A 25,172-nucleotide genomic window follows, 5' to 3' on the forward strand; every position below is an offset into this window, starting at 1 on the left:
TAAAACCAACGCGGCAACGACCAGTCAAGGAAACTTTTAAAAATGTTTATATAACTTCAAAAAATTAAGCACTGTCTCAAACACACTTAGGAGATGTATGTAAGCACGGGAAGTAATGTTTATGGTTTATGGGTTTTACGTGAGAACTAACACGAATTCCAAATAAAGATCAGGGCTGTATTTCCTAAATACGTAATTGATTTAGGGTTATTGTTGTTTTACCATTAATTAATACATGATTATAAATATGTGCCGTGCATGATATAAATATGATAGCAATATTAAAGCATTTCTGTTGGCAGATATTTATTTTTTTAGCGTAACGCCCATTTCAAGTCATGTGTGCTACATCGACCAATGGGAGGTGGACCGTGAATTTAAAAACGATTCGCGGTAGCAGCTGTACAAGTTTTCGTACCAAAACAAGTTTGTGATCTGGGAGCAGCTAGCGGCGACTATCACAGAGGACTGAGGTAACGTTGGTGTTAACGGTCTGTTAAAGCAAATGTTGACTTCATTAGCAGCGACGGCAAGTTTATTAAATGGCGAAGACGCTTTGTCAATGACGTGAGCTAGCGTGCTAGCTAGTTAGCTCACTAAAGCAACATTTTGATTCTGTATCTCCCTTTTGTTTTAAGACTACCTCAAAATCAACCTTTTCTGTTCACCAGAAGTTTTATTCGTTATGGTGGAAGTGTTTTGCTTAACTTTACTAAACTTACTACTACGTGTTGCTGTTTGGCATCCAATAACATCAGTTTGTACTCGTATGTATTTGCATAAACTGGAGACAAGGATTCACTCATTTCCTTAAGAAGTTTACCCGTGAACACTACATCTAATGTTAATCAATGCTATATTATTTCTACTTTATCAAACAAATTATTTTTTTTCCTTTAAAAAGAAAAGCCGCTAGGAGGCAGCACTCTTTATTTTGATTGGAAAAATGATTTGAGTTTGTTTTTCAATCATATGGTTAAAAGGGTCCGCCCGAGCTATGCAGTTACTTGAAATTTAATGTAAATAACAAATTGTCCCAAAGTGTTTTCTCTTTGTGCTGCTCCCTTATAAAGACCACCACAACAATCTCAGTATCCCTGTCATGCTCCCCTGTCAAACCAACCCTCTGCATGTATCCAAACCGTCTCAGCCTTATAACTTTGACTCTATTGTTCCATCTGAACTGTCCCTCTGATATACTCATTTGGTCCTGTCCATCCAGATCACTTCCAGTGGGGGGAAAATAACCTTGACACCTCCTTTGCTAACATCTCCAAACTGTACATCACAGCAGGCCTCACTGTTTTCATTACACTGAGCTAAAATAAATTGACTAGTTTTACCAATTTGTTTTGGTCTTTCCTTTCAGTGCTTTACTTTCCAAATTCATTCTATTTTGCAGACTTTTATTTGTTTTAGTTTGAATTATAATTGCATTAGAAACCATCTGCTGCAACTTGTTGGAAGTTTAGAGGGAGATGAATGAATCTGATGTATGTTGCAGAACCTCAGGGTCACCTCAACTCTAACTAGAAGCTTTAGAAAAAGGATTTACACCTAACTTTTAACAGAGCTGTTGTCAGTTTCCGGACCCCAAAGTAGAAGCTGGTTCAGTACGAGCAGGCTGAAGGCACTGCCTCCCATTCTACTTTTGGAAGCTCTAGGAACTGAAATTAAGCCTGCACTCTGGGAGCGAAGTGCATTGTTGAAATATGGTGCTAAGAGGTCTTTAAGGTATGATGAGTAGAAGCATATTATGTTTGCTGCAACAATGCTGTAGCCTGTAATGCTGCCAAACTTGCCATTAGTTCCAGCACTGTATTCATAAAAGGGTACTGAACTTAAAGCAGTTGGCTATTAGGAGTTGATGCTCACCCAACTCTTTACTTGGGGAAAGTCCCATTCACACCCATACAAATGCTGATTGTATTCAGTTTAGTACTACATGACAAAAGCAAGAAAAGGGCTAGCCTGTTAAGAGGCACTCTTTGCTGTAATATATTAAATGCTGCTATAGAAATTCTCCCTACATAAAGCTGCAGTAGCCAGTGTCTTCTTGTTTTCAGATGGCCAATATAATCTTTGCAGAGCGGGAAAATGCAGGTCTCCATGCACCTACACAGAAAATGAGGCAGCGGCTTCAGTCTGCTCCAGGTATGAAAATTATGTCTTTGGTCGACTTTCTTTTTTTCTACTCTTGAAACGCTGATAACGTTTGCATAGGTGCCACGTTAACTTTTTTGTCCCTGCATTCAGAGAAACTAGTCAAATCTCCTACAAAACCATTCAGCACCCCCTTGCCATCTGGACGTAAGGCTTTCGGCTGCCTTAACGTAAAAGTCTCGACCCCTGCCATCAGCAAACAAGAGAAGAAACTCCTAAAACAGGTTGGACTATATAATTATTCAAGTATACACTAAATGCTTGGCTGTATTCTGACTTATTTGATTTTTCTCTGCCACAGCCACCAGTTTGCCTTGAGGAAACAAAAGCCAAAAATGCACCTCAAGCCAATGTGGAGTATCCAGAAACTGAGAAGTTGTTCTCTTATGACCCACTAGGTAACTGATGCTATAAGTTGTAATTGTCAAGTTCTGCTTGGTGGTTATTTTAAAAGGGCAAAAACAGTAAGGCAGAATTTGGAAAGTTGTTGCATATTTGACCCGTCAATTTAAAACTCCATTTAAAATGCTGCTGCACTGTAGCACAAGTTTATGCTTTCATTTGAAGCTAATTTGATTTGGTCAAGTAATCGGAAGGTTTGCCTCAAACTTGTGAAATCAAAATATGATTCGGGTGTACTTGAATAAGGCCATGATGTGGCTTTTAAAATGTTTTTTAAAATTATTTTTAATGAAGGTTTTACACTTTTTTTTTTTCTTTTTTTCAAGACCAAAGAAGGAAGCAGTCGACTGAGGCAATTCTAGTAGTGAAAACACAGCATTGTATTCATGAATTGACCACATGTCTACAAATGTGTGTGAGAGATATACAGTGGGGCAAAAAAGTATTTAGTCAGCCACCGATTGTGCAAGTTCCCCCACTTAAAATGATGACAGAGGTCAGTAATTTGCACCAGAGGTACACTTCAACTGTGAGAGACAGAATGTGGAAAAAAAATCCATGAATCCACATGGTAGGATTTGTAAAGAATTTATTCGTAAATCAGGGTGGAAAATAAGTATTTGGTCACCTCAAACAAGGAAAATCTCTGGCTCTCACAGACCTGTAACGTCTTCTGTAAGAAGCTTTTCTGTCCCCCACTCGTTACCTGTATGAATGGCACCTGTTTGAACTCATCATCTGTATAAAAGACACCTGTCCACAGCCTCAAACAGTCAGACTCCAAACTCCGCCATGGCCAAGACCAAAGAGCTTTCGAAGGACACCAGGAAAAGTATTGTAGACCTGCACCAGACTGGGAAGAGTGAATCTACAATAGGCAAGCAGCTTGGTGTGAAAAAATCAACTGTGGGAGCAATCATCAGAAAATGGAAGACATACAAGACCACTGATAATCTCCCTCGATCTGGGGCTCCACGCAAGATCTCATCCCGTGGGGTCAAAATGATCATGAGAACGGTGAGCAAAGATCCCAGAACCACACGGGGGGACCTGGTGAATGACCTGCAGAGAGCTGGGACCAAAGTAACAAAGGTCACCATCAGTAACACACTACAACGGCAGGGAATCAAATCCCGCAGTGCCAGACGTGTTCCGCTGCTGAAGCCAGTGCATGTCCAGGCCCGTCTGAAGTTTGCCAGAGAGCACATGGATGATACAGCAGAGGATTGGGAGAATGTCATGTGGTCAGATGAAACCAAAGTAGAACTTTTTGGTATAAACTCAACTCGTCGTGTTTGGAGGAAGAAGAATACTGAGTTGCATCCCAAGAACACCATACCTACTGTGAAGCATGGGGGTGGAAACATCATGCTATGGGGCTGTTTTTCTGCCAAGGGGACAGGACGACTGATCCGTGTTAAGGACAGAATGAATGGGGCCATGTATCGTGAGATTTTGAGCCAAAACCTCCTTCCATCAGTGAGAACTTTGAAGATGAAACGAGGCTGGGTCTTCCAACATGACAATGATCCAAAACACACCGCCCGGGCAACAAAGGAGTGGCTCCGTAAGAAGCATTTGAAAGTCCTGGAGTGGCCTAGCCAGTCTCCAGACCTCAACCCCATAGAAAATCTGTGGCGGGAGTTGAAAGTCCGTGTTGCTCGGCGACAGCCCCAAAACATCACTGCTCTCGAGAAGATCTGCATGGAGGAATGGGCCAAAATACCAGCTACTGTGTGTGCAAACCTGGTAAAGACCTATAGTAAACGTTTGACCTCTGTTATTGCCAACAAAGGTTATGTTACAAAGTATTGAGTTGTATTTTTGTTATTGACCAAATACTTATTTTCCACCCTGATTTACCAATAAATTCTTTACAAATCCTACCATGTGGATTCATGGATTTTTTTTTTTTTCACATTCTGTCTCTCACAGTTGAAGTGTACCTCTGGTGCAAATTACTGACCTCTGTCATCATTTTAGGTGGGGGAACTTGCACAATCGGTGGCTGACTAAATACTTTTTTGCCCCACTGTACAAGGCTCTAGAGTGCAACCAATTTGGTCGCACATGCGTCCTAATTTCTCAATGGTCCAACTTTAAAAAAAAAAAAAGTTGAGTAGCTTAGGCCCAGTAGAAGTGGATGTAGCTGTGGGCAATGAGGAAAAAATGAAAAGAACGATTGATAACTTTCCTGTCTAACACTAGTCCTGAGATGGCATCAGATAATTAGCCACATACAATCAACTGAGCCAGAGCCCGCTGATAGTAAAATGGGGAAAGTGTATAAATTTCAAAGCTGGCAACATGATCCAGTGCATTTTCTGTCGTGACTGTGGAAAGACCATGGCTGGCAATACTGCATTTGGAGTTGACCATCTGAGGGGCATGTGACTGCAATGGAAGATAGTCCATAATATATCAAGCTGTTCAGTTTGAAGCCTTTGAGGCACTTTTTAATTTAGATTTTCATTTTATTTAAAATATCTTGAAATTTAAATTTCAGCTCAGTGCAGCACTTTAAGCACAAGCACTTTCTCAGTAACTTATCTTTCTTGTAGAACTGTTCCAAATAAAGAACTTTGTGTTGACAAGATTGATTGTTGGTTAATAATTTACAAATCAAACAATCAATCTTGTCAACACAAAGTTCTTTATTTGGAAACCACTTGTCCCATTTTGTGATATAAGTATTAGCTTGTAACCTTAACAAAAGGTAAAAATTTTCAATTCCATGGATCTCCTCAACAACCTTTCCTTGTTTTCTATTTGCATTTCCAGAGTACTTGAGGTATGACGTACCTGAAGACTTGATTCCTCTAAGTAAACTTGCTTTACCTGGACTTGCCTGTTTCTCACAAGTACCTGATATGTGTGAGGATGACTTTGAAGAGCTGGCACCACTCCCAAACCCACCAGCTGTGACTGTGAAACATTCAGGTATCAACTTTTGGTCAGGGGCAAAGAACCCTATTTCAAGCACCTGGTTTGATTCAAAGAACCACTGCAGTGGTTAATAATAAACATGCATTACTATGGGAACTCAAGTTTATGGTGATTTTAAAAATCAGAATATTGCTGCACTCTAACAAAGCAGCTTTGTAAGGTTTAGTTCACCTAAATGAGTCAGTCTCCTAGCTTCCTTTATTTATTTTAGATAAGTCTGCTGGCTGCAGAGCAACTGATTTTGCAGGGAAAGATAAAACTGAAGTGGGGGGGGAGATTAAGCGCACAATACAGGTGTGAGAGAAGCATGGCACAATAGCGCATTATAAACCCTGAATGTATTAAGCACTTCTGGTCAGTAATCCCGGATTTGGTCTACTGCAGGAAATCTGTCATAACTTGCGACATAACCGGAAACGCCTTTCAACCACACACCGTAGCCTCCAACATAATTTGGTCATTGCAGGTTAGGTCAGCCTGAGGTGTAGTTGCATTTCTCGGGAGGTGTACATCAGGTTACGTAAAAGGCTATGATGTAGGCTTAAAAGGGGTTTGTGGTCAAATCATAAGTAACAACGTGGATTTCCTGCAGTAGTCTAAATTGGACAAGACTGAAATGACTGCTTTATTACAGCCAGGAAGGAAAGGTGAGAATAATAAATGCCAGTTAAGACAAACGGTATCACAGCTGTCTTTAAGGCATAGCAGAATTTAACAGACTGCAACTGGTTTTTTTTATTAAATTAATGTTTAGATGTGCACGAGATGGCTTTTTAGTCTCTGTGGCAGCTCTGGTGTTGAACAGTCTGAAAAGATGAATGGAAGTAAGAAGTGAATTAGATTAAAATTAGGTGTCCTTTTCTTAGCTCACTGTTTATAGAACAATGAAATGGTTTTTATTGGCCAAAGGGAAACTGGTAACTGAGGAATAAATTTAAATCTTAGAACCTGTGACAAATGCAGATTCTTATCACAGGTCTAAGGTGTCTTCCAGGAATGGTGATGACTTTCCAGAGAATTTGCTACAGACTTAACCTGCTCTACAGCATAAGTTACCATGGTGACATAACACAGAAAACTCTGGAAGTTTGAAGTTGCCTGTATAAGCTCAAATCATGCCTTAGGGAACAGGGCTGGGCTCTGTGTAGTACAAGGGGCCCAACGAGGAAAGAAATGTGGCTGTACAGTTCATTTTCACTTCACATAATGCTGGAGATGCACTGGTGGTTTTTACACTTGAATACATTTTGCCTCTTACCTGTGCAAAATTGAAGACTTGAACCAAATACCAGCCTCAGACATAAACGCTACTGTCAGCAGTATTGCCCAACATAAAATTAGGGCAATGATATTAGTGCATTCCTAAGCTATGATTCAGGAGCCTTTGGGAAATACGACTAATACACTTTCTTCAGTGTCACCCCTGGGCTCTCTTGTCCGTCACTCTAAAACAAACAGTTTTCCCAGAGCTTTAATTCCTATCAGCCCAAAATCATCTCATCATGTTGGTTCTGTCTTGCAGTATGGCGTACCCTGTGATGGCTGTTAACTGCAAGAGTAAAAACAAATTTAAATTCTGTTCCATCGGAGCAAATTAAATCTTCCCAACTCTGACAAGTGCACCTAGTGTCAAGAAACCTCGCCTCAAAAACGGTTAAAACTACACACAAGCGCAAAAGTGACAGCTGCCACTATAAACAGACTCTGGAATGAGACATTACAAACATGGCATTTATGTGGCCCTCAATTTGACACTCTACTTTCTCAATTTCTCAACCTCTGCTCTAATGGATTAGATGTACAATTTAGGACTTTGGGATTTATAAATGGTATGCAGCCCTCAAATAAAACCACTTTTATCAAGCAACTGTAATTGTATCTTTGCATCTGAAGTGCAAGTTTGAATCTCCTGGAATAATTAACTACAGGTATCATTAACCTTCTGTATGATTAAATTCCCCGTATCTCTCTTCAGATTGCCGTGTGGAGCTGGATGCCTTTCTGCAGACGCTCGAGGAGCTAACAGTGGAGCTTCCTCCAGAACCTGATACTGATTAAAGTTGTGTTTTTTGTCTGCTTTTAATTGAAATAAAGTTGTTTTTTAAATCGTGCATGGTGTGTTTTATGTGCTGGAGCTCCACTTTATAATTGGTGACTGGCCATGAAAGTATCAGGAAAGAATGCCCTATATTACTTCCTGCTTTTAAAGTCCATCAGTGGTCATGTGAGGGTTTCCCGCTATTGGGAGATGAGTGGACTTTGTCTCGGTTCCTCTTGCAAGACTAAGAATAATCTGCGTCACGTAACTTTTTGGGGGATGAACGGTTAAAATTACTCGTGACGTGTTACGTGATTTTTAGATCACCTATTGGGTGGCACACCTGAAGAGTCGGTGTGTGCGGTTTGAGTGCAGAACAGGTGAGTGGCAGCCGTTTTACACGGAAACTTAAGCGTAGGTTTGGCTTCTTAACATGGCAAAATGAGGAACTTCTGTGTTCGCCAATAATCGCGTTAGCTGAAATGTTTTTAAAGAGCTTTTTCCTCCCTTACACAGGGGACCGAGTCCAGTCAAGCGGAGGAAATGGTTTCATGTTTATAATTTGACATATCTTCGGGTGTTGTCTAAATAAAAAGGAAGTAGCCTTGCGCTCTGCAGAAGAATTCAGACATGCTTGGGCGCAGCTCGGATGAAGCTGTGTCTGAACCAGCTGTCAGCAATACCGACGCCCACGGCGGCAGGGGGTCTAAAAAGGGCACCGTTGTGGAGCGAGTGTCCAGATACGGCATGCAGGTCATGCCCATGCCAGTGCCCGGGGGTTTCCAGCGTAGGACGAGGCTGCAGAGGCAGCAAGAAGTCTGTGACAGCGCCGCTCCGGAGAGGGAGTCGATCACACCCGCTATGCGTAAAAAGTACCTGAAGGAGCTGCTTCTGGGGAACTCGTCCAACAGCGGGTTTAGCAGCGTGCTGTCCTCGCAGAATTACAGCCGCTCCGGCGAGGAGGACACGGATTGGGCTTTGTATCCGATGGAGCACGCGTGGATGCTCTCAGCGGTGGAGGGCAGCTATGAAATCATCATGGATTTTATCTCAGAGGACCCCCAGCTATTAACCAGGAAGGATTTCATCAGCGGCTACTCGGTCCTGCATTGGCTGGCCAAGAGGGGACAGGACGAGACTCTGATCAAACTTTTGCGCTACGCACAAAGCGAGGGCATCCCCGTGAACGTGAACCTGAAGGGCAGCGGTGGGCTCACGCCTCTGCACCTCGCCAGCATGCACAGTCAGTACATGGTCATCAAGCTGCTGGTCGGAGCTTTCAATGCCAACGTGGACGCAATGGACTACAACGGAAAGAGGCCCTGGCAGTATCTGAGGGAAAACGCCCCGCCGGAGATGAAGGAGCTGCTGGGGGCCTGGGATGAAGAGCACAGCTGGGGATGCACGCAAAACGTCAACAAGAACGGCAACAACAACTGCGCTGGCGCAGTGAACTTGACCGCATGTGAAGAGGACGATGCTATGGAGGCAGAGGAAGTGAAGCACTTTGACCGGACTAAGAGGAGAAGCGGCTGGAGGCTTGGGTCTCTAAAAAAGCTGCTGCCCTCCTTTCCTCCTTTGCTTGGAAGCAAAACATGAGTGGGGGATGACACATACTTTCCAATATGTGCATCATCACTCCACTATTTTTATGTTAGTTTCAGAAGGGGGGGTCGTGAAGACAGTGAAAGGCTAGTTTGTAGGCAATGATGACTATTCAAGCGGTAAAGATCAAGCTAAATGTTAAGGCAGCAAGAATGTGCAGTTTTTCAAGTATGCTTTCCAGAAACAAAATACCCATTTATATTGGTGGATGTGCTTCACTCATCCAAGACCAGCAGTGTTTACATGATGACTGATTTCTAAACAAATTTCAGTAAAATAGCCAAACTTTAAAGTGTTACTTTGTCTTTCATAAGCTGCTTTTAATGGACTTTTTCTGCTTCCTGCCCAGACTCATTTGCGCTACTTATGTCAACTCCAATATTAGTAATTGGCTGTGTAGGAGCTTTCCCTGCAGTGTAGGAGCTCTGAAATCATTTTTTCTAGTTAATCCTGCTGCTTATTGAGGCTTCCTTTAATACCTCTGGTATTTATTCCAAAGACTACAAAGTCAGAAGTCAAATTCACACTAAACAGCAAGTGAACAGTTTTCCATGAAACTGTGATGCAGAAGTGTTAGCTGTGTGGTCAAACACAAACCCCCTTTCAGTCCAAGTGCTTCTTTTTGCAGAGCTGTGTCAGCATGGCAGCTTCTACATATTTGATTTTCCTGAGAAAAGTAAACACTTTGCGGGAGAGAAAAAGACGCCACTCAAGCATTTCACGTTTGATCGATGATCTTTTATTGTCAAACATGAGTATAACCAGAGTATCTGTACAAAATGATTCCTGCTCCAGATAACATGGCTTGTCCCCTGCAGTCAGTCCATCAGCTGGAGTTCCTGGCGCATGTTGTGATGCTGGGATCCACAGAGCCTCATGTTTACAGGCCAAGCTTGGTCCTCCTCCAGTGTCTCCTCTTGGAGTTGTACCTAAAATGAAAGAACAAAAAATAAATCCGTCAGGAGGAAAACACTGAGATTCTGATGTTGGCAAACTATTAAACTGTCACGCTGTCAAACCCTGAGTGGAAAGAATTAAAATCTCTCTGTACAAAAACATAAAAGGCTAATATTATCTCTGTTGATGATGGTTTTACTTGGTGTCAAACTGCAAATAAACTGAATTTTTTGGGGGAGCTTATTATAGCAGGAAAAACAAACACCAGTGTAGCTAATAAATGTGATTTTAGTACAACCTGCCACCGTGGAACACTTAATGGATTACTAAATGCACCTAACCATGTGCTCTTCCTAATAAATGTATACCTTTAAAGAGATTTATTTTGGTAAGTTCATTTATGTGTGTGCAAAATGAGAGTATGCAAGTTTTCACAAAAGTCAAACTCACAGACAGACAGTATAAAACGTGGAAAAATGCTTCAGGTACTGAAAAGTGAAGCTAAGTACCTTAAACCTGCAATCCTTTAAATGACCACAAGGGGAGTACTTTTCTGCTCACAAGAAGACTAAAGGTCTTTTTCAAACTCGAGACAAACGTCTGTGACCTCAGTAAAGCCTTGCAAGATTACGTTTTGGGCTCAACAAGCAGTTTCAGATCATATTAAAAGTTCATTATTTGTGGTCTTCTTCTTTCTTTTTTTTGAAGTCAAAGGAGGATCATCCAATGTTCATTGAGCAAGGATTAGTCCATCACAAATCATTGGGTAATGAGAACATAGTCTCCCATGGTATCAGATCTCTTGCATCACATGAGCTTTCAAAACACTAAGATGGTTTTACAACAATTTAAGTGGTCAAAACCATGTAAATAGTAGCTTTAACAGTCTCTATTGAGTGGTGAGAGCTTCCTTAATAATGCTCCACACCAAGGAAATATTCAAATGAATCGTTGGTTCACGGGTTCAGAGTATGCAAAGTTGTTTGATGTGCGTCTAGTTTCAGATTCTCCAGCACAGCACGTACATTGTGTATTCTTCAGTGTGATAAATATTATAAATCAATACAAAGCCCTATAGTGATTTAGTGAATTTAAATTCCCCTTTGAAGAGATAATTAGAAATAAGGTCACTTTTTACAGGCACTAAATCACTGCAGTATTCATGGCAATCATGGCATCCACAGAGTTTATACAAGATGACGGAGCCAAAGAACAGCAGATCGGTCATTAGTGTTCGGCTACAGAGTTTCCTCATCACTGGCACAGCAAGTGAGAGAACAAGCTCTGCAGCAGAAACATGCTCTCAGCAGGGTTAATGACAGCACTCCACTGTAACTAAGTGCTGCAATTGCAGACCTGCTTTACATGAGATGATGTTCCTCCCTGCAATTACACTCAGGTGCGTCAGCACTTCCTGATAACACGTGCAGCTCAGCAATGAAACTGAATGTTGACAGCCCATTTAAACAGACACTCAGCTTCACTAAGATTTGAGCCATCTGTGAACCACCTAATCGCAACGCTGACATCACAAAAACCTGAAATTATGGAGTTCTTTTCAAAGTAATCTATCCTCCCTGCAGTACTCTTAACAACCCGCACGGTGGAATTACTGATTTACACCTTTAAGGAAATTTCATGAGCACAAATATTTTCGACACCAAATTTACAAGTTAAATTCAAAACCACTACAATAAGGGGAAAAAGAGGCTTAAAGAGGCTTAAAGGCATCACCGATGATATACACTGTGCTAGAAATATTAGGAATACAGTAGGGCTGTATTCTGTGAATCTCGGGCAGCTCGACTTGTGTGAAGTGTTTCCAGCTGCGCGTCATGTAGCTGGAGTCGAGTGTTTTAACCGATGCATGAAACGATACATTTTTAGACATAAGTTGTAACGGCGCCGTTTTCTTAGTGAGTATTTATTACACGGCGTGCTGCGGGGAAAAGCCTGTTCTAACGTTTGAGTCTAAGCTTTATTTTTTAGCACCTGACCGCTCTTTTTTTGCTTCTCATCTGTAAAAACTCTGCATACTCTTTTACGTGATTTGGTTTATTTTGAAAAGTCAACAGGATCTTGAGCTTTATTGTGAAAGGTTTATCCGTAGTGTGGTTATATTAAATATAAGAGAAAGAGAGAACTTTAAGAAATGAATATAGTCACTACAGTGACCATCAGAACCATGAAAAAATACTGTTGTAAACAGTTTATTTTGCGACACCACGAAACAAACGATAGCGTAAAATGAAACGATAGACGTTTTTACATCGTCATCCAATATATATCGTTATATCGAACAGCCCTAGAATACAGTGTGATATCAAAGTTCACCAACAACATCAGCTACATCACTTACTGCTGCACCAGCTACAGCAGCCTCAACGGGGTCATTATAAGCTTCAAAGATACATTCATTTTACAATGGCTGCAATATGCATTAAAATGCTACAATAAAATTAATCTAGCATTGAACGGGACTTAAGTGAATTATCATTATTTATTTATTTACAGAATATTAAATATATTCATACACTTCTACTTTTTCCACAGCAAAACTAAATGATTTATTTAAAGTTTATTATTAACTAGAAACTTTCTCTCCTTAAACGGCAATGAGGCCGCACTTCATGCAAGAGTATTCAAATCTCTCCTCTCCCCTTGCCTGCCTTATGACTGGATTACAGAGAACTGATGAATTCACAAATGGAAAATAAAGGAAGCAGGGATGTGCAGGACACAACAATCAAATGATTACATTGACTGAGAAAGCTGTTGATGTGGACAGCAAAGAGTCCTAAAAAAGGTATAAAACCTAAAAAGTGACTGGCCCTTTTCCCATTAGTACCTACTCTTATCAGGGTGACTCGTTTTCCATTACAGCACCACCTAATATGTGTGGGGTTGTTTGCTTTTTCAGATCGCTTGGACCCTGGCGAAGTACGTATTGAAAAAGTACCTGCTATCAGGTACTATGACCCAATGGAAAACCCTGAAAACCAGCTGACCATTAGAATAGGTTCTAATGGACCTGATGTTACTTAAACGTTCTTTCAATCTGGTCTGACCGATTCTGAGTTGGGAACAAATAAGCATGTTTATGGGTGAGAAGGATGAGGCAGAGGATTCCAGTGGTGGGGGAGACATGATGAAAATAAATATACTAATCTTAAATGGTCATATGGAGCTTGGAAAAAAATGTTTGAAACTAGACACTTTGCAGCTTTTTGTTGAAAAAAACAACAACCCATCTTTCCCTTTTCTGTCTTGGTTCTCATAAGCCTGCAGCACTGAACAGAGGTGGATTACATGACTACAATAACGTGTACAAATGTGGGAACCCGTATACCGTCAGCTCTCGGCCTTACAAGATGCACAGGGCAGGTAAAATCAGTCATGGTAAGCTCACCTGATCTTGTTGCCGGTCTTCATTCTGATCCACTGAGGAATCGGCCTGTTCTGTTTCTGCTTCTTGGCGAGGAAGCGCTTGATTCTGAAAGTCTTGTGGGACGACTGGAAGACGTAAAAGACACCGTATTAGCACAATCGTTTAAAACACCAAGTATATACATCTTTAACCAAATGCTTCTGGTTTAAAACTAATTTTTTTTAAAGCTTTCAGTGCTAAAATAAACAAGCTGGCCGCTAGCATGCGCAGAACCACCGTACCGGCTAGCATCACTGAGCACTTTTAATATGCTCCATCTCATTTTTTTCGTATAACATACACATTGTTATCATGACAATAATTTTAGTTTTAAATGCTTAAGGTTTCGGGGAACTTTAATAAGCCATGCTAGCTCGGATGTTTGTAGATTTTCTATTTACCATTTTGTCCACAGTCCTTTCCCCACTATGGCGGTGGTCGAAAAGAACGAGAGAAGTGACGCCACGGCTTTTTGACCAATAAGCGTCCAAAAAACTGTTCCACGTCCTACAAACAGCGACACCAATGTGTCATTAGAGGAAGTACATGTCATAGTTTTAACGGTTTGCCTTTCATTCAAGAGATAGTTCACACAGAGCCGGAGCCTTGAACTAAAAAACAGGATAACTGACTTCAGTTTTTTTTTTAGTTTTACCCGGTAGTCACTTCACACCAATATGGTCACAATAACTGAAAGATTTCTAGATTTTTCAGAGCATCTAAAGCATCGAAAGTCTTTGAGCACCATAGCTGAATTGATCAAGAAACACAAAATCACAGGAGTTAATGTATTTCTGATATACTTTCCAGTTTTTAACTTTTTTTCCTATAAAATCTCAATATATGATTTTAAAGCAGAGTACCTGCTTTAAAATTCTAAAGTCTAGGTTTTAGTCATTACTTCTTCTTCTTCTTCTTTCATATGGTCTCTGTAGGGGTTGCCATAGTAGCTCATCTGCTTCCGTCTCATCTTATTCCTAGCATACTCCTCAGCAGGCCAGGCCTCCTCAGAAACTGAACTTCTAACAGGAGTACACTGGAATCCATCCTGATAAATGGTGAACCAGCGTGGTATGTCATCTGCACTCCTGAAAGATCTTCACCAAGTGGTGAAAATGGCAAAGCACATTGTTGAGATGAAGCTCCCACATCTGGACTCAATCTGTGCCATCATCATGGAGAGAAAAGGCAAGCAGACAGTATCACTAAGGACAGTACACACCCCATTCTGTGGTTGAATCTCTGCCACCTGGCCAGCTCTTCAGAAAGATCATTCACTCACTACATCCACAAATCTTGTCTGTGGTCTCCCATGTTTCCTTCTGCCTGGCACCTCCACATTCAAGATTCCATGTCCAGTATATCCACTATCCCTCCTCTGCACATGTCCAAACAATCTCAGACTTGCCTCGCTAACTTTGTCTCCAAATAGCCTGACCCGAGCTGTCCCTCTGATGTACTCATTTCTAATCTTGTCCATCCTTGTCACTCCCAGTGAAAATCTTCAACTCGGTCACCTCCAGCTTTGCAGGTTTCACTTCCACCTTGTAAACCTTCCCTTTCACTCTTGCTGTGATCCTGCTAACAGAAATGAACCCTGACACCTGTCTCCATCCATTCCACCCTGGCTCCACCCTCTTCCACACCTCTGTTGTCCACTGGATGGTTGATCCATTCTTCACTTATTCTAATTTGCCAGATTCACTGTTGTTTTAATGGCATTTTTTTTTCTTCAGTTTTTCTTCCTGGCTTCTGCTTGGATAGACATGCTACATGCTTCCAACCTGCACTGTGTTTAACCTCTTAAAAAATTTTCAAAGATAAAAGTTGTATTTTCTTTTGTAATATGAGCCGCAATGCTGCCAGCAGACACGTCCCTGTTTGTGTTTGGTCATATTCCACCATCACCGCCTCTTTCATGTGAAAGCGTCATTGTGAGATTGGGAGTTGATGACTGCCTTTGTGTCATCGCTTAGCCTGATTGCTGTTGTTAGCCTCAGTGAAGCCATAGTGCTGGCCTCAGGTGTCTATACTCAGTAAACCACAGACAACATAATACAGACGCCTGTCACTCACCAAATCCTAAGATGAATTTTAGAGAAGAAACAGAAAAAAACAGAAGTAGGAGCATAACTACAAGTGGAGAAAAGGAGTTTTATTTATATTTTGATTTATTTTGCTATGGTAATTTGAGCTTTTAATGATTTCTTGATCTCTTTCCAAGGTAAAAAGATCTTTAATGATCTTAAAAAACAAGAACTGGGTGCACGGGTTTGAATTTATTTTGGATTTTCATTAATCCTGAAGTATGCAATATTAAGTTAAATGTCCCTTAGCAAGTTGCATCTCGAGCAAATGCTTCTGGCATTATTCTGGCTGGATATTTGATTACTCTTCTTAGGAGAATTGATAGAGTTCACTTAAATTGTTTGGTTTCCTGGCTTTTAAGCATAGTCCACAAATTTTCAATAGAGCTGAGGCCCAGAAGCTTAATCTTATCCTGATTTTTCCATTCCAAAACGAATATTGATGTGTGTTTAGAATCATTGTCCTCTTGGAGCACCCTGCTGTATTCAAGTTTCAACCATGTAGCTGTTGATTTGAGGCGAAGTTGAAAAATAAGTAGTCCTCTCCTCCATTATTCCATCCACTTTGTGCAATGTACCAGTATCAGTGGAAGCAAAACAGCCCCAGAGCATGATGCTACCACCACCACGATTCACATTTGGTACAGCTGCTGTTAAGCAGGTTTGAAAACATCACCTTTACTCCTCTGAACGTATTTCTTGTCACTGTGGCCAAATAGTCCAATCTTGGTCTCGTCTGACCATGAAAAAAACTTTTCTCCAGAAGGCATTTGGCTTTTCCACGTGGGCAGCTCCAAATTTTAGGTCAAACTTGAACGTGTCGATTTTTGGAGCAGGATGTAGATGTAAAACTTGACTGTAGTTGTTTAGAAATTATTACAAGACATATTGCCAATTTGTGCAAACCTACATTTCTCCTTTTTAGATATTCACTGAGTTCTTTGAACTTTTTAATTGTCCTGAGTATTGGTCCACCCAGTGAGTGCTGTCAAATAAATCTCCAAAAGTCCAGATGAACAGAATCAACTTTTGGAGATTTACTTACCTGGATGATTGAGCATGCATCAAGATGTCAAATAAATCCGTTTTATGCTGGCAAACAGAAACTACCAGTTATTACTAGTATCATTAAAAGATTTGAGTGTATCAACATCATTGATCCTGTGTATACCATATAGTTGTTACTGTGTGTGGATTAGAGAAAATCCCAATTCCTGTTTTTTTTAAGTTATTAAAGTCGTATGCTGTACAATCATTCCACCCTGGAAAAAGAAACAGCTCAAGAAATAACAAAAAGCCCCAAATTACCTTGACATTCATGACCACAATGAGCGAAGCAAACTTCTGACTTCTCCTTCACTGTGATATAAATCCTCTAAGTTTTCTCTGCCCTCCCTGTTGTCTCTGCATCCAACTGCCGCTTTGCCTCATTTACTGGTGAAAAATTCTCAGTTCCAACTGAGCTGCCCCATTGAATGAGCATTTGTTCAATGGCACAATGACAACACCACCTGTTCGAAAGAGCACCAAAGCAGTCTTGACAGTCATGTCTCTAACATAACCGCTGATGCCGTGATGTTTTTTCCACAGGTCGGGAGCACCTTGGCTCTTTGTTGTTCTTTTTTGACTTTTCAAATCCTCCTTATCCCATTTAAAGGTTGTAATTTTGCCTTCACCTGCATCCATCTGGTAATAATCATGAAGAAAAATAAGATAAACAAAGAAAACGAGATAAATGCAGTGTAACACTACAGAATGGATCGCTGTTATCTATCCATTTGAATTGCACTAGTCTGGTTTTATTTCAAAGTCCCTGGGCTCCTGCAGGCTCATTTATAGGCGCACTACTTTCTCCTTTTTCCGCCCCTTTTCACACACCTCATATGAAGCTCCGATACCAGACAGGTGAGCTGAAATAATATGAATCCAGCTCAACACATTATGCTGCTGTAAGTGTAACAATAGCTTCCGAACACCGAGCCAACTTCCTTCTGGTTCGTACACCGTGCATAGTAGCACCTCTCTGGCTGAAGTGAACATGAAGGGAAGAAGGAAAGAAGCCGAAGCACATTCTCACCTGAGCCTTTCAGTCATGTCACATCACTAACCCACAGTTTGAAGTTCAGCTTTAAAAAAAAGAAACACCCAAAGAAAAACTGCTGCTGTAGCATTACCTCCAAGTGCTGCTGCTTCGCTTTTATCCCTGCTTCCTGCTGCTGATGTCCACAGCAAAGTCCAAGCACACCTACTTTTTTTTTTTTTCATGCAAATCTATTTCATTTAAATGTTTCACGGCAAACCGCGTCGTTATGTTCCAGGTCCAACCTGCAGGATAAACGAAATAATAACCCCCCCAAATAAGGCTTTTGTTTATTCTTACTTTTGTTTTGTATGCAGACAATAATCTGGGATAGATCTGCATGTAAACTGTGTCATTACCACGAGTTTATAATGTGAATATTTTACTTTGTACTGAGTTATGCCGATTCTGTAATATCCAAGCACAAGGTCGTGAGTTCCTTATTAACATTCTTACACTTCTTTTGATGGACAATTGTTTATTTCTTTAGTTCAAAGGACTAAGTGTGGCGTCTCTTTCTACTGCACACAAGCTAAAGACACAGCTCAACATCAAAGTATTTGCTAGGTTGTTAGCTTTTCCCCCACTTATGACTGATCAACAATCCAGATACTGGATCACTTCATACCTTAAAAAAAAAAAAAGATACTCAGACTTTAGTGACGATCTCTTTTATTAGTAGTCAAAAGAGGCTACAGTATGTTAGCATCACCAGCAGTGATATGTTTCCATGCTGCATTCAGATTAGAGCATCGCAGATGAATGTTTGAGATTAGACAGTTTGACAGTTTGAGATTAGAAAAAGAGGAAAGGCCACAGATTGGTCGAGTCAGCTCCAATTTTACATGCCAGTCTAGTCAAAATGGCTGTTTCTCCTTTGTCACTGACTGAATGAAATGAAAACAGTTGATCCCAGATAACAGAAGCGCAGATTATATCTGCCAGTTCATGTTATATATGAATTGTACGGCTATCCAAGCAGAGTAAAGCCGAACCCTATGCCCTAAACATGAAACCCTCAAAGCAGTAATGTGAGTGTGCGAGTATAACATGGATAAAAAAGGTATAAACAGGAACCTTAAAGCCAGAATAGGTTTTCTATTATTGTGGCCTAGGGTCTGTCTGATCTGTTGTGTTCCAGGCTCCCATCTAACAGAGGAGACAAGAGCGACCTGTCATATAATGGATTTACTTGATTTAGTCGAAATATAATACGTTTTTAAAAAGTGTAATAAGGCATATAGTGCATTGCGTTGACTTCTTGGGTGGCTGCTCCTCTCACTTGCTGGCTTTTCCTGTGAACTGTGAATAGTTCCCTAAGGTAAAGTCTGGAGAAACTGGGCTTAAGGATGGTGTGCATGGAGGAGTTAAAACATGTACCAGTGAGCCCTCACACATTTAACACAAGCACAACTCAAAGGTTTGTGAGCATGGACGCTGGGCCAAAGGTGTCATTTTTATGTGTACACTTCAAACTGAAAGTGCCGATGCTACAAAAGGAAAATCATTAAGGAGTGTAGAAACTATGCTGTAGAGCTCTGCAATGTAGAAATACTGACTGATTGGAAAGTTTGAGTGAGTTTTAGATGAAAGACAAGTTGAAAGCTAAAGTTTTCAGCGCCTACCACACATTTTCCATCAGAGAAACACTACTGAAGTAAGGTCACTTTGAGTTTATGTGGTCCAAGAAAGCTTTGGCTTCACTAATGTGCCCTACAGCCAAACTCTTTCCAAAGTTTACCTCTTTGATCAAACAAAACTAAACAGGGTCACATTTAGGCACTAACAGGCTCCACAATCACACCTCTGCCTCTGAGACTGGGAGACCCTGATGCTGTGCTGCACGTGGCCTCCAGATGCCACTCTGCTGCTCTGAGCCCCACAGGCCTGTCTCCTCTCTCTTCACCAAACGTAAAAATGCTGCAGGTAGAAATCTGCTCAGTCGTCTTCTTTCTCAGCCACTTTCCTAGCCTCGGTATCTGGCTTTCTGTCAGCGGAGTTGGATTCAGCTCCTCCTCCTGCAGCACGGTTGCGGCTTCTTGCACCTGGCTGGTACAGCTGAATAGCAGGCCGGTCCTGATACAGACAAAGAACAGGCTCAGAAACACAACTGGATGAAATCGTGTGATGATTTAAGACCTACGGGCAGTTACCTTATTCCGTAGCCGCTCTCTTTTCCCACCGTCCTCCTTCTTGTTGTCTTTAGCAGGCTTCTCTGGCTTCTCAGTGTGTGGGGAGTCTGGCATGTTTTCACCCTTCTTCTTCTCCAAGGGTTTATCTTTTTTAACCTCCTCCTCCCGCTTCTTGAAGAAGTTATCTCCATCCTGATGTTCCCTTCTTCTCCGACGTTCCTCATCCTGTCGCTTGAAGCGTTCCCTCTCTTTCTGCCGACGCTCCTTCTCGCGCTCTCGGTCTCTGTCTCGATCCGTGTCACGCTCCCTGAACTCCTTCCGCCCATCTTCGTCCCCTCTGTGGGAAAAGCACAAGCTTGACTGAACCTATAAGGGACCATTTTCATTATATGAAAGCAAGTATTGAGCCACCTCTTAATTAAAATCAAGTAGCAATCCATGTAGTCTGCCTTTACAAACATTTATTTAAAAAACAAACAAACAAACAACACACATAACAACAACACTCTTCCTGTGGAACTCCTACATTTTCCACAATCAACTGTAAGCAGTGCTATTGCAGAGTGGAAGTATTAAATAACCACATCAACTCAACCACAAAGAGAGATCAGGTGAAGTCAGAGAGAGCTGAGGCTAGTAGAGTGTCAACAATGTTTTGTTGGCTAGCATTAACATCATTCCGGTATTAAATATAATGGGGTCAACCTAAAATAGCTTGTTCACTTGAGGGTTGAAGGTTAATGTATTTGGACAATTAAAAGAAGAGTGATGAACTAACTTCCTTCCTCGATCCTCCTTGTGCTCGATGTTCTGACGTCTCTTATGATCAGAACCTCCCAAAGGTCTGTCCTCTTTATTTGGCTTCTCTGGCTTCTTGGACTTCTCTTTTGGCTTCTCCGGGTTGCCTTCATCTCCTCTCTCTGGCTTCTTCAGGAGCTACAACAGAAAAAGTAAACACACATTAAGTACTGAAAGTTGGACACAGTTTTGAGCTTATTCTTTCAACTACTGCACACACACACCTTTATCTTTGGCTCGTCTTTAGCTTGGTCTTTGTCTTTCTCCAGCGGTTTCTCGAGCTTCTTCATCTTCTCTGCCTCTTTGCGTTTCCTCCTCTCCTCCTCCCTCCACTTACGACGCTCCTCATCGCGCAGACGTTTGCGCTCGAGTTCCCTCCTTCTTCGCTCTTCTTTCTTCTCCTCCCTGAGTCTCTGAAGAACATTAAAACAAAATGTGTGAGGCCAGCCTTCAGCAATGTATACACATCTCGACCTGAACTTATTTACCTGTTTATTCTTCAGGAAGTCCAGCAGAGGAGTTGTTTTTTTAGCTTGAACAAAGGAAATGATAAAAATTATTCATTCTGCAGTGCGTTTGTTTGAAAACTATCAGTATTTGACTGCGAAACATACCAACGAGTTCCTTTGATTTAGCCTCAATCTCCTCCAACAGGATCTCAGGTGTAGACGTTAGCTTCTCGTCGTCCCCGTTGTAATATTCAAGGAACCTTTTGTAATCTGGATCTTAAAGTCAAATGAAACACAAATAAACACACTAATGATTATAGCAAGACTACTTTTTCTGTATCTTTATATGTCTTTATACGTGTTCCTAAATTGCACTTAAAGTGGACCTATAATGCTTTTCCTTATTTTCTGACATGCTGTTTTGCAGTAGATGAATTGTATTTATCAAGGGGTGAATATATTTACCTTCGACAATTGTTCCACACTTTGCATCCTTTTTTTTACTTCTTTTCTTGGCAGTTTTTTGAAAAGGTGAAAACTCCACAATGGCAGGATACTCCTGACCTGTTCGTAAACATCATGTGGAAAAAGATGAAACTTCGGGTCCTTCCTACGGAAATCTTTAAATCAGTTTAGTAACTTCTTCCCTAAATATACCTCTGCTGTCAATGAATACATATCCATCAAAGCGATCTCTGAAGAGGACTATATCCTCTTGGTTTCTGAAGTTGATATAAGCCCTTGCAAAGAGGTGAGGGTAAAGGCTGAAAGAGTAAAACACACGTGTCACACATATACGAGTATATTTATCTTTTGTTAACAGTGAGGGAATCTTTACAGATAAACTCACCTCGTGTCGTTAGAGAAGAACTCCAAATAGTCCACCTCTGGGAGCGGTTGCAGTTGCTCCTCCAGCTCCTCTTTGGTGAGACTTGGTGGTAGTCGTCTGATCACAATCTATTTTTTTTTTTTAATCATAGGTGAAGTTATTGTCCGGAGAACAAAGTTGGGGCTGATAAACAGATTTCTTAAGTTCACGCGCACTGTATCATTATACACGTGAAAGATGATAAAACACTACAACATAAAAATATTGCAATTTTATCAACCTGGCGGTTTATAGCAACATGAGCTAACGCAGCTAGCAAGTTTTACCTTTGTCATGGCCTCCTTCTTTTCCTTGGACTTCTCCGTCTTTTCTCCATCTTCACACTTTATCTCCACCCTTTTCTCCTTCGGTCGATTGTTTTCTTTGTCTTCCTTCATTGCAGCAAACTTTACTTAATCCGGGACTTGGGTCTCATCTCATTCAGCTGACTTGTTTACCTTTCAGCGAGTTAGCCTCTGCTAGTGAACGAAGTAACTAGAACTTCCTCACTGACGGTTGGCGCTGCGCTTCAGTATCAGCGCCGGAGTGGGGCGCTGCACATGAACTCAATTGTGCCTAGGCAATTAATTTAATAACTAAAATATATTTTGTGTTGTTTTATTTACATTCTTAATTAGTTTGTCCGTGAAAGGAATTATTCGGAGAGGTTACTTAATGCTGTTAGAAAGAAATAATGCTAGCATGAACCAAAAAGAGCTTCCGCCTTTCAGATACACTTCAATTTAAAAGCTCACACGGTTGAGTTCGTGGTTTTTTTTTTTTTTTTTTACAACGTCGTGTTTGGGGATTTCTAGACAAAAAAAACACAAAACAAAACAAACGAACGAAAGGAAATTAAATAAATCAGGATTTTTTTTAAAAGAGTGCATAATTAAAAATTTCGCGCTTTTAAGTCGATTTTTTGGGGGGAGGGGGGGAGACAGACTAACTCTAAACTCAAATGTTTGAGATAATAAAGAAATAGCGAAACGTTGACCTATAAATAGCTAAACAAACGTTTGTACGTTTTTTTTCCAATGACAAGTGTCCATAAAAAACAATTAACATATAATTTGAATTATTATAGAATTTTTACCACTATTTTTCCTCCCCACATATCCATGTCCGATCGGTTTCGTCTTTTGACAGTAAAATGAAAATTTAATCAAGTAATCATCGACTTAAATTTACGATCAAAATGAATTGTTGAATTGAAGTGTTTTATCTTGAAATTCTTCAACAGGAAGTTATTGTCTTGTCCTGGAAGAGGAACGTAGGTCGTGCTGACGGTCGACATTTTGCTACTTTCTGGGATAAATAAACAGCGTTAGGTAGGTTTGGGGCAACTTTGTTGTCCTCGAAGTTGCTCTTTGTCCCCTGACAGTTAGACGCTGTAATCATGTGGTATGAAATTCTGCCCGGACTCGGCATCATGACCGTGTGTCTGATCATCCCCGGTGTCGCCACCGCGCAGATCCACAAGTTCACTAACGGAGGAAAGGTGAGGACGCAGGCGCTGCCAGCAGGTTCTCGTGTTGTGTACCAGACTGCTGGATTATAAAGAGTGTGTTTTTCCCCCGCAGGAGAAAAGGATTGCTCGGGTTCCGTGGCAGTGGTATCTCATGGACAGAGACAAGCGAGTGTCAGGAACCGGACGCTACTTTGACTCCAAGGTTAGCTTCCCTCTGCCCATAATAAGTAATGCTAATGAATAGCAAAGTGTGCAACTTACAGCCTTCCCCTGAGACTACAACTACATATAAATATAAAAATCGCTTAAACTACCCGACAGTAGTGTGCACAGTTTCATAAAAAACAGTATGTGCAAATACGGTGCACTTTCAAAACCCTAGGTTTGTTTCAGTTAGTTATTTCATGGAGGCACTCTTGGTAGCACATTTGCAGGATCTGGGGTGCATCTATACATAGGTGCGTTTTCAAATGGCTATAACTTTATCACAAAAATATTTTTTATCCAATTGTCTCCTATAATGATACTTTAACCTAAACTATATAATTATGCAAACTGATCATCCCATATGCTCTCTGCTAAATAACCAGATGCCATACTATAGCCTCATATAGTACCACACGGTGGTCTTCTTTGTTCTCGGTCATCAGGTATCACCAAAATCCATCAACTTTGTAAAATACTGAGGATTTACAGGCAGCGATGGGGGTGTTAGTCATGTGTAGAGCATAAAAGGAGACTTTAAAAAGTCCACAAAATGAGTTATTAGCTTAAATGAACACAATGGCTGCTCATGTATAACTACGTTTAATCCTTATTTGTTTCTCTTTTTCTCACCAGGGACTTGAGAACATCCACTGACGAGGAACCTGGAGAGACCCGGGAGAAGAAAGTTCTTTGTTGTACATTAAAAGATTATATTTAACATTCAGTTGTTTGTGTTTTTCAGTCTTTTAAGATGGGTGATTAAACTCTTCCACACACTGGGAATCTTGTGAGGCTTCTTATATTGATTTCTACCAGTAACAGAAGGAGTGCAGTTACTATTATTTATTTATTTATTTTTATATCTGCTTAAGTGTTGACAGGTTTACTGGACTTGAGATGTATAACAGTACCTGCTGTTATCATTTAGATGTAATACGTCTTCCTGCAGCATCACGTTAACTGTAACTAACTTTATTGTTCTGAGTGGCTTCAACAAATAACTGTTAAACAAAACAAAAAGACGTGATCTTAATCCATACATTTTTTTTAATACAGTTTGTTAATTTCTTTCAGTTTTTTACAATTTTTTTTTTTTTAAACTTCTATTACTGTCCTCCTTGTGCTTACAAAAATGTTCATATAAACAAGCAATAATGAAACGCTGTGGGGAAAAAAAACCCATCAAAAATTCCCTGTAAGAAAAAAAATACAATAATTCTGTATTAGCAATTTTTAGAAATTGCACAAGTGAAAAACATCTTAGAAGTCACAAGACTTTCAACTCGTAAATAAATAAAGGTTTTAAAAAACAGATGAAGTAAATGTACATTGACCACTGATGTACTATAATGACGTTAAAGAAGCTGAAACAATTGCATTCGCTGTGGCATTGTTTTGATAAGCTTCTGCAATGTCACAAGATTTATTTCCATCCAGTTTTGCATTCATTTTTCACCAAGAACTTGCATTGATGATGGTAGATTGTGACTGCTGCGCTAACCCTTCTCCAGCACATCCTAAAGATTCTTAAGGAGGTTAAGGTTTGGAGTGGCCAATCCATGTGTGAAAATGATGTCTCATGCTCCCAGAACCACTAATTCA

At 40.6% G+C, this 25,172-nt stretch overlaps 5 protein-coding genes and 1 non-coding gene across 6 annotated transcripts; 3 read left to right on the forward strand and 3 right to left on the reverse strand.

Annotated features, from left to right (window-relative positions):
* Positions 1–335: 335 nt before the first annotated feature.
* On the forward strand, positions 336–7,622 carry LOC102290237 (PTTG1 regulator of sister chromatid separation, securin). The gene is made up of 6 exons (XM_005913135.2): positions 336–473; positions 2,067–2,154; positions 2,257–2,387; positions 2,465–2,561; positions 5,347–5,505; positions 7,487–7,622. The coding sequence occupies exons 2-6, from the start codon at positions 2,067–2,069 to the stop codon at positions 7,567–7,569; spliced, it is 558 nt and encodes a 185-aa protein (XP_005913197.1). The 5' UTR covers positions 336–473; the 3' UTR covers positions 7,570–7,622.
* Positions 7,623–7,735: 113 nt separating this feature from the next.
* sowahd (sosondowah ankyrin repeat domain family d) lies at positions 7,736–10,067 on the forward strand. Its single transcript, XM_005913142.3, has 2 exons — positions 7,736–7,929; positions 8,066–10,067. The coding sequence occupies exon 2, from the start codon at positions 8,180–8,182 to the stop codon at positions 9,146–9,148; it is 969 nt and encodes a 322-aa protein (XP_005913204.1). The 5' UTR covers positions 7,736–7,929; positions 8,066–8,179; the 3' UTR covers positions 9,149–10,067.
* rpl39 (ribosomal protein L39) lies at positions 9,871–14,001 on the reverse strand. Its single transcript, XM_005913141.2, has 3 exons — positions 13,880–14,001; positions 13,461–13,564; positions 9,871–10,083 (listed from the first exon to the last, which is right to left on the reverse strand). Exons 1-3 carry the CDS (start codon positions 13,880–13,882, stop codon positions 10,035–10,037), a joined length of 156 nt encoding a protein of 51 aa, XP_005913203.1. The 5' UTR covers positions 13,883–14,001; the 3' UTR covers positions 9,871–10,034.
* LOC121814715 lies at positions 11,280–11,414 on the reverse strand. The gene has a single exon (XR_006054531.1). It is a non-coding gene; the product is annotated as a small nucleolar RNA SNORA69 (small nucleolar RNA).
* Positions 14,002–18,300: 4,299 nt separating the features above from the next.
* upf3b (UPF3B regulator of nonsense mediated mRNA decay) lies at positions 18,301–22,619 on the reverse strand. The gene is made up of 10 exons (XM_005913144.3): positions 22,180–22,619; positions 21,875–21,981; positions 21,682–21,788; positions 21,490–21,588; positions 21,190–21,300; positions 21,064–21,107; positions 20,800–20,988; positions 20,556–20,713; positions 19,799–20,114; positions 18,301–19,721 (listed from the first exon to the last, which is right to left on the reverse strand). The coding sequence occupies exons 1-10, from the start codon at positions 22,288–22,290 to the stop codon at positions 19,584–19,586; spliced, it is 1,380 nt and encodes a 459-aa protein (XP_005913206.1). The 5' UTR covers positions 22,291–22,619; the 3' UTR covers positions 18,301–19,583.
* Positions 22,620–23,137: 518 nt separating this feature from the next.
* On the forward strand, positions 23,138–24,353 carry ndufa1 (NADH:ubiquinone oxidoreductase subunit A1). The gene is made up of 3 exons (XM_005913145.2): positions 23,138–23,393; positions 23,476–23,565; positions 24,204–24,353. Exons 1-3 carry the CDS (start codon positions 23,292–23,294, stop codon positions 24,222–24,224), a joined length of 213 nt encoding a protein of 70 aa, XP_005913207.1. The 5' UTR covers positions 23,138–23,291; the 3' UTR covers positions 24,225–24,353.
* The last annotated feature ends 819 nt before the right edge of the window (positions 24,354–25,172 follow it).

Source organism: Haplochromis burtoni, unplaced genomic scaffold (assembly GCF_018398535.1).
Source record: "Haplochromis burtoni strain Fernald_Lab_line unplaced genomic scaffold, NCSU_Asbu1 Contig_4, whole genome shotgun sequence".
In the NCBI taxonomy this organism is placed as follows: domain Eukaryota; kingdom Metazoa; phylum Chordata; class Actinopteri; order Cichliformes; family Cichlidae; genus Haplochromis; species Haplochromis burtoni.